General features: G+C 38.9%; 1 protein-coding gene across 1 annotated transcript in view; it reads left to right on the top strand.

Annotated features, from left to right (window-relative positions):
* The window catches only part of AGPS (alkylglycerone phosphate synthase), a 40,798-nt gene extending 36,130 nt beyond the window's left edge, over window positions 1-4,668 (top strand). The window contains exon 20 of the mRNA XM_031058491.1: window positions 1,351-4,668. Within this exon, the coding sequence (XP_030914351.1) occupies window positions 1,351-1,469 (119 nt within the window). The 3' untranslated portion in view covers window positions 1,470-4,668. The remainder of the gene's footprint in view (window positions 1-1,350) is intronic.
* Window positions 4,669-9,355: the final 4,687 nt, after the last annotated feature.

Below are 9,355 nucleotides of genomic sequence, written 5' to 3' on the forward strand. Positions count from 1 at the left end.
ACAGAACACATTCACTGAAACTATATTACAGATAACAGTTGAGAATAGTAATGACTGTTCTTCGGTTGCTTGTGTAAGACCCAGTGTGAGTGACTTAAGGGGATGGTCAAGCCACATCCACAATTCAGGTGTTTTGTAGCAGTATTAAACTTTTAACAGATTGAATTTGACCACGTCAGTGTGCTCAGACAGTCACATTGTAGTGACAGTATATTCATAGATGGAGATTCTTTCCTGAGCTGGGGCTGCAGAATACAGCCAGGGTTCATACCACATGACAAATTCTTTTTGTCCTTCAGTTGTGATCTTTGATCTTGACACACATGCTGCTAATAGTCATTTTCTAGCAAACTGCAAATTTCATTCTGTTTCACATTATTTGCTTTTTCTATTGGCATTGTGACTGGCTCGTATTCCTTAAGGTATAAACAAATATACTCTGTTCTCCAGAGGTGTCCCTGTAATTTATTATTCTGATGACAATTTGATGGTTACCTTGAAACAGGGCACAAAAGATAGCTTGAATTTAGCTTCATATACTCTTAAAGCTTCCATCTCTCAAACCTTTACTGTATCTTTTCTTACTGACAAATGGATTGTGTTTCAGGCTGGCAAGTTTAATGCTAAAGTGTGTTCAATGAAAAAAAATGTCCTCAGTTTTGAATGATCTGTTAATCAGAGTTGATGATTTGGTTAATTAGCATGTGAACACTTGACCATTTAACAGGACTATTGTGAGAATTTAGTGAAATGAATTCTTAGAAGATTGTTTCAGCTTTGTTTGTATTTGGTGTATTTTGTGAATAGCCATTTTTACATGCAAAACAAAGCTCTTGTGTAATACCACTGAGCAATTACCAGCCAGCATAGAAGTTTTTAAAGTAAATATTAAGCCTTCTTCATATAAACATTTTTTTGCTATTTAAACCAATACTGCTTTAAGCTTGATTATTGAGTTATGTTTTCACTTTAAAGTAATCAAAAAATGTGGGGTTCTGCTTTTTAGTAATCTCCTCTACAGTTTACAACTTAAAATTAGTTTGTGGCTTTTTAAAACTTACTACTGATTCCTTGTCTTAATAGAACATGTGATTTCAGCCTAAGCTTCATCTAAATTTCATAGTTTCTAAAGAAAGTAGACAGTGTGGAACACAGTCTTCCTCTGGGAGTATGCTGAGCTTAATGAGCTTGATAGTCTGGTGGGCTCAATAAATCAAATAAAGCAAAACATTTCTCATGTTTGAATAAAAGCATTTATCACACAGTGTTTATTCATTCATGGTCACAAGATTGATTGGCTCCTAGAATCCTGCCATATATTGAAACACTTTGTTTTTGTTTTTCCAGTAGGCAAATTGCGGAAGCGCTGGATGAAGGAGAGCATCTCTGATGTTGGCTTGGGAATGCTGAGATCTGTTAAAGAATATGTGGACCCCAATAACATCTTTGGAAACAAAAATCTTTTATAAAGCCCTGCACAAATGATGTACTAAAAATTAAAAATTACTGTTGAAATTCTTCCACTTTCATTGTATTGATATCCCAGTAATCAAATATAACATAGACTAAACTTTCAAAACTAGTAACTTACATTGATTTTTGCTATTCCCTTCCCCCTTCCCCCAATAAAGTGTAAACATCACTGTTAATGTTTATGGACTTTTACTTAACAATGTTCCAGCCTACTGGGCACAAAGTACTAACCAGGAAATGCAAATCTGGGTTTCCAAGTTGGGCTAGGCAGCACAGCTGACAGTATATTCAGTGCTGGATGCTGCCAGATGTTTGTGACTTAAAGCATCCCCCGCCCGGAGGACAAAGACTGACAACAGTGTTTTCGACAGATGCAGCTGCACAGCCCAGCCTCTTGCTAAAGGAAAGCTGCTGAGACAGATGAGAGAACACCAAGGAGTACCTCCCTGTGCTGCATTAAGTATGTAACAGACTTGTAACCACCAAATACTTAAGAGTATAAATATAGGCTTTCATCAAAACAGACAGCGTAAGTCAAACTACTAAAAATTCAGTAGTCTCTTACTGTAATACTACTGGAAAATCTTACACAATTGAGCTGTTCTGAGTTGTATTTGCATTGCTGGGATAATCTTAAATTAATTGTAGGTCAGTCACTAAGTTTTGTACAATGGACATTTCTCACTGTATGTTGAAAACAGGTTTCTAACAAAATTTTGTGTTCATCTGTACTTCAGTCCTAGTGTGTATGGGTTTTGTTCCTGTTGTTTGTTTTGCACAGATGCAAAATATCTTTTTCAGTTACTCAGATGAAACTGCCCAGCACTGTCTTTTGAAACAGTCACAACAGTTTAATAAAACACTTAAATGGACAACCTACTGTCATCCTGGAAGTGAGATTTCCCATTTAAGTTTTGTACAGTTTCCTATGGCCTTTATGAATCATTTATTTACTTCACAAGTAGCCACAATTTTAATTGCCCATTGAACTTTATGAAAATGAAATATTTTCTTGATCAGTATCATGTGAGAGTAAGCATTTTTACATTGAAACTTGAATCATAATCAGTAAAATAAACAAAATATTTGTCAATACTCATGATCCATTTTTAAGGTGGGTTCTTTCTTAAAGCAAATTATCCAACTTTTTGATAATTAATGTATATGCATAAGATAGAAAAAATACAGACTATCCTTTGAGACTGTCTCTAGTCAACTGCTTCACAGCTCTGTAGTGTCAGTTTGGACACCTTTTGTATTGGTAGTGCCCTTAATGAGAAAATTATAAATTGCATTTTTGTTTTTAAACTATTTTAGAATATTCTCTAATTAACTTTCAGTTTTGGTAATATACCAAAAAGAATATAAAATGCTTGAAAAGATACTGCATATTAGACAACTCTGAACTTGTTCTAAGATTAATTTCAATGCTACAGTTCAAATGATTGAAAAACATGGACACTCAGACCATGACTTTAAACTGCATGCTGTCAAGGTAATTAAAGAAAACTTTTTTATGATCTCCAGGTCATAAGACAGAATGTTCATGTGATATTGTTAATGCAGCTGGATTTATTTTGAACGGTCTTTATTTCACAACATTTCAGTATAAAAATCTATTCTTTTTCCTTGTCCCCAGAGTTGGTATTTCAGCAGTAACCAAAACAGTAGGGGTAGTCTGTTGTGGGAAACTGAGCCTTTGCACTGTGGTTAAGTGTTCCTTATGTGCACAGAGGTGTCCTGGGGAGTGGCTTTGCATGAGGCCATGCAGGGACTGCCTCACCTCAGCTGCTCTGCTCTGCTCGTGGGGACTCCCTGGCCATGGCTGGCCTCTGCTCATGACTTGTGCCACTCCCCAGTGCAGACTTTTCTAGGAGCTGGTAAATATGAAGGGTGTTTATGTGCCTCAATGAAAGTTTGTGTAACTATGAAGAATTAATTTTGAAGAAAAGCATGTGAAGCTTTTTCGTAGAATGACAGCACAGAGTAGAACAAGTAGTTATAGCTTAGTAATACTGATCTCATTATGATTTTGACTACAGTACAACACAGCTCTGCAACATCCTTCCTATTTTTTAATTTTCTGACTATGGTTTCCTCATCCTTTTTGGTATTGTAAGTACACAGGTAAAAAACTCCTTACACTCTCTAACCTTTAAATAGCCACTGACTTCTGAAGTGATTTAAAATGCAGTAAAGATTTTTACTGTATGTCAATTGTCCTATGGGAAGGTGAAATAACAGGCTACAAGGGTCCCAAATCACTGTCACTGGATATATGTCTAAGGAAGAAATTAACACCAAATGTAATGAGTACTGCTGTCTTCCTAAATATTATCTTATGAACTGGTCAGAGCTTAGTTGAAACTGCAGTTGAAACATGTATTACTGTCTTTAATTTCACATTGCTAATGAAAATTGAAAAAAATGTAATGCAAGTTCAGAAGACCTAGATAGAGATCATTTAAAGGAAATCTTACTGTCTCTAATACTGTAGTCTTCCACCACTCTTCCTTCTGTATGCTCTACTTTCTTTCTACAGACTTCACCTGTAGCTGCAGCCTGTTCAGAGATGGAGTTTGATCCATGCAGATTAGAAGTGCTGGTGCATAACAAAACTTTTGCATTTGCTTGAGTATTCTGGCCATACATAAGTTACAAGCAGTTTTAATTAAGCTTGTAATAACTTCCAATTCCACAGTTTCTGCTCCCTTTGAAGGAGGAAAGGTACAGAGAGTGACTGTGGCTTGACTGTAAAATATGTTTACATTAGAGAGACCTTTATAAAAGTTTGGAGGGAAAATAAGCAAATCTGTTAAAAGCTGATCCAGGATCTAAATCTTACAGTCAAAGAAAAACATGTCTTGATTTGACTTGCAGTACAATGGTTAAGTTAGAGGTGTCATCTTTGCCTTACAGCTGTGAACAGAGGCCAGGCCAAATAGTTCTTCCGTAGCAATGTTAATTAACTGAAACCAATATCAAAGGCAGGGATACGTTAGCACTGAAATCCAGAAAACACAAATTGCTTCTCTGTCTTGGAAATGTATGTTTATCAAGGTTGTAATTTAATTTTCTGAAAATAAAGCCAAACAGTGTTTGTCATTTTAGTGTGAGATTAACTGTAAAGCTTCAGTTGTAATGTTAAGAGATTACAGAACCTTATATTATTAATAAAAAGAAAATCAGCCTAAACCAGTATGTGTTTTTTGTGATGAAACTAAACAAATATATTCTACTAACTTGTCATATTACTTCATTTTAATTTGGTGATGAACTCTTACCTAAGAAAAAACTATTAGGAAAGCTTTGGCACGTGCTGGGAGAGAAGAGACTGAATTTATAAATCTATGCTAATAGGAGCTGTGTTTTTGTGTCTCATGTAAAGCACAACAGGAAAGACAGATTTTCAAGGAAGGAAGGGCAAAACAACACCAGGCTATTTGGTTCAGAATTTCACCTCTTTGGTGAGGGCAGGCTGGGGACCATGTTCAGCTGCTATTTGAAAGCTCTTTCAATATAATACAGAAGCAGACATTGTCTTACTTAACTTCCCCATATTTCAAAGCCCTGTTATATTGAGCTGTTGCGATAGGTAAATCATTTCCTGCTGCTGTGCTCATCTCTCATGTAACCTCCTTGTTACAGGTCCTGAATCTGTTAAAGTTCTGTGTGCAGCAATGCATCACGTATGAGCAGAAGCAATATTTCTCAGTTACCTCCATCATTGCTATAAAGACTTTGTGCCTTTTAAACAAAACTAGCTGAAATCACATGTTGCTTTTAGGAAATGTCGCACTGTGTTGTGTTAGCACCGTTATTCAGTCTTAACACATTGCACAAAACCTACAAAAGTCAAAGTGTGCAGGGGACAGAAGAACTAATGACATGGTTCACGGTGTTGAACTATGACAATTGCTCAATATGATCCAATTTTTTGTGTGTGTGCTCGCTCACAGGAAGGAGACTACCTCGTCATCAAGCATTTGTGTTTTCCTTCTATTAACAGCATTAAAATGCAATATTTTTACTTGGATCCAGTGAGTCTCAATCTGAACGAGATTTTAGATGATGATATACTTGTCTCAGGATGACAGCCAGACCCCATCAGTGTTCTCTTTGTTTGAAATACATAAATTTTATAAGAAGTTGGATCTGAACTCACAGCTGTGTAAATACAACAGGCTCCCTGTTTATGGTTTTATAGTCCCAACACTGACTTTGAATTCCACATTACCTTTAACATAAATTGATGTCTTTCCTCAGTCTCTCTATGGAGACCAGAATTGGCAGGTGGCGGCTTTTTTCAGTGTCAGCTTTAAGGTCTGCTTTGCTCAAAGGGCAGAGGTGGTCAAAAATACTGTTCAAAGATGTTTGCTGTGCTGTCTCTGAAAAATACTAGTGCTGTTAATTTGAAATTAAGGATTCCATTTCAAAAATGGGGCTATGATATTTTAAATTGTATTGTTATTTGCACTATTTAACAATACAAATTGCAATAATATGTACCTTTACTGAAATGCTGTGAAATGTTTCATTTATGAATTTGTTTTTGCACTTTGGAAAAACAAAGCATTGATCTTTTTATGGGAAACTATGAATCTTTCATTTTGATTCAGAATAAATCTAAATTTCAATTGACTGTTCATAATTTCCAGTATAACATTGATATCTGAGTAGCACTCTGCCTGTTCCCACCTTCATGGTAGTGGTCATGTAGTGGTATTGCCTCCCCCCAAAGTGGGGACCATAGCAGCTTTTAAATAATGTATTTGTTGTAGTACTGCAAAGTATCATAGCACCCTTCTAAAGGATAAAACAGAAGTGTTGACCACAGCAGTGGATTTGTGTGTGTGCTAAAAGATGATGGACAAAATTCAATTATGTGACTCTAATCATGTAAAGTTTAGGTTGATGCTTCTAAAACATCAGATCACAGAATCACAGAATTTCTAGGTTGGAAGAGACCTTTAAGATCATCAAGTCTAACCCATCTTCTAACACCTCAACTAGATCAAATTAGGAAATAAATGAAAAAACGTTTTTGTTTAAAAATGATACTTCAAAACTCTATTTTTAAATTATGAAGAATGTAAAATGATTGTCCCAGCTCTGCTGTTCAGTATCATCTGGCTTGTCTGAGTGTGGCTGACTTCCCACAATGCTTCTGTACAGCAAAATATAAAATGGATGGTCTCCAGACAGGGTCATGATACAACTGCTCCCATTTCAGGCTGCTGGAAGGGCTTGGCTCTATTCCCATGAGTGACACGGGCACTGAGCGTGTGGATATCATCCAGCACTGCCATTGCATCAGTCAGCGCTGGCTCAGCCACACGATACCCAAAGTATTCTAAAGGCAAGGAATATCACTGATGTTATGTGCTCAGATTAAGTAGAAAGCACTTTATGCTTTCAGTTCAGCATAAAAGGGCAATTTGGTAAGTTCAGTTCTTGACTAGACTCAGTCCTGAGGCTGTGGTAGTAATGAGAAGGTGCAAACCCAGGCTGACCTTCCTCCCTCCCAGCCCGTGGCAGCAGCACTGTTTCCTGTCTCGCTCTGTTCCTGCCGCCACAGAGCAGGAAATCCTGACTGCCCAGAGGCAAGGCTTAAAAACCCTTCTGAAACATGAAGTGACACACATGCTCACCTAGCAAATACATAGCAGCTGGGTAAATACATCTAGAGATGAGGCCATAAAAGCTGGTTATTAAGGAAAGTAAATCTGGCTAATGTTAGAAAGCAAGATGTGGGTGAGCTGAATGCAATACTTTGGTAAGTGGGTAAGCCACAAGGCAAATTTACCTTCTTAGTGCTGTTGCTTCTAGAAGTACAGGGCAACACTGTTCTTTCCATCAAGTTTGTGTTTTTTTTGTTTTTTTGTTTTTTTTTTTTTTAAGATTTTCATAAAAAATGAAGATTTTGTTTTTCTCTGTTCAGGCTTGTAACTGTTATGCCTAAATTATCTGTTGTGCTCAGTGTTACAGGTTAGCACATTCTAGTGCAGGAAGATGAAGAATAAAAATAAAAAAAGCCAATGGCCTCCTTGAAATTGTGCTCATCAGAGCTCAGTTTATTAATGCAGAAGTGTCCGAAAGTTAGGGATTGTGATTGGTAGCCTTCTCCTAAAGAGGTGAGATCCCTTTAAAGCACAGAGTTAAAAACAGTCTGCAGAGAACAAAAAGAAGCTGTGAAAAGGGACTGGGGAGAGACAAAGCCAAAGAGAAAAGATGTTGGAGGATGTTGCTGGAGCTTCACAAGGGTGGAGTAATCCTTGTTACCCAGTTTGTGGCTGAGGGTGCCGGGTTTCCTGTTTCACACAGAGGAGATGAGTGACAGCTGCCCAAGGGGCAGTGGAGAAAGGCTCTCAAGAAGGCGTCCTTACTCCTGTGCAGTGCAGAGGTTTAGCATCACACCCTGGAACAGAGGCTGTCTCTCTGCAAAGCTTCAGCAAGGCAGCACAGCCCCCCAGCACGCTTCATAAAAACTTCTTTGTACAAACTTCACCTGGCTGTTGCATGACTTACTGCTAATGAAATCATGACCTGGAAGCAAAGAGAATGGCTAATGAGGAAAACAGAGCAAGGGCAGTGCAAGCCAGTGTCTTGTGTGTATGGCTGAATGACAGTGAAATGAACATCTGGCAGCAAGAGCCAGGCAGAAGGGACCTGGTTGCTATAGAGAAATGATAAATTTCAGATGGTAACAAATCTGCTGCCTTGGTTACAATTTAGTACTTTTTTTAAGGCTGATGAGAGGGAATCACTATCTCTTCATTTGTAGACCTGTGTGCTGCTCTGCACACACGAATAAAACATAATTTTATTTCCTGTTCTTTTCAGTAGTTCATGGAAGACTCCCGTGCATATCAGGGCTCCAGGAGGTGTTTACAGCTGAGCCTTTGTGGGCTGCCTGCTCAGCCATGCTTCAGCGCTTTGGGTCCTTCCTCCTCACCTCTGTCACTGCATGATTTACACTACTAAAACCAAAATTATCCTTGTTGCTCTTGCAGAAAACATGGTCTGATTTTCCCTTCCAAAAACAAATGAAGAAAGAAGAGCAATAGGGTCGCTTTAGTTTTCTTTTGTTTAAAACCACGTGCTGATATGCTACAGCTGTAGACCAGTCAGAGCGAAGTTAAAACCAGCTGTGAGTAGTTGGGTAGGTAACCTTGTGAATGCCACATTAGTGACGAGTTAAAGACCCTCAGCAGCCAGAGCACAACTACCCATCACTGGAATTAAATGTAGATTCCCTGTGAGGGAGCCAAGCAGGCTTACGAACACAGGGACTAGTGTCCAGAAGCAGTTGTGTTTGCATCTCTTCCCCTCTGTGTGCAGAGCCACATGTTCTCGTTGAATCTTGGCATCTCACATAGTAAGTGTGATGTTGTGCCTCTACTGTGAGCCTGAAGGATGGAATTTGCTCATGGCTTGCACATAAACTTTTCAGAGACAGGATGTTTGTGTGTGCTGACTTCCCAGGAAGGTGGGGAGTCGTGTGCTGAGACAGCAGAGGTTTGCTGATCCCCTGCCAGGCTGGGCTGTGTGGGTGTCTGACACACAAAATTTAGTTGTCTCACAAGGGCTGTTTTCATTTTGTGCATCTGCAAACTCCTGCCATTTTATTCCAAATACACTTCTCTTGCTCTGGCTCTGTGTACTCTATAGTGAGAGAGGCAGCTTCGTCCTCACATGATTTCCAGCCCTGCCCGAGCCAATCTCACCTGCCTCGGCCATGGCACGCTCGACACACGCACCCCGTGCTCGTCCTGGCAGCCAGCGGGGCACACTCAGCTCCTTCCTCCACCCGGGCTGGTTAAACAGAGGAGGAGGTCAGAAATCGCTGCGGTTTGAAAGGCGGTTTGGCCCTTTCCCGCCG

Source organism: Geospiza fortis, unplaced genomic scaffold (assembly GCF_000277835.1).
Source record: "Geospiza fortis unplaced genomic scaffold, GeoFor_1.0 scaffold112, whole genome shotgun sequence".
NCBI lineage: Eukaryota > Metazoa > Chordata > Aves > Passeriformes > Thraupidae > Geospiza > Geospiza fortis.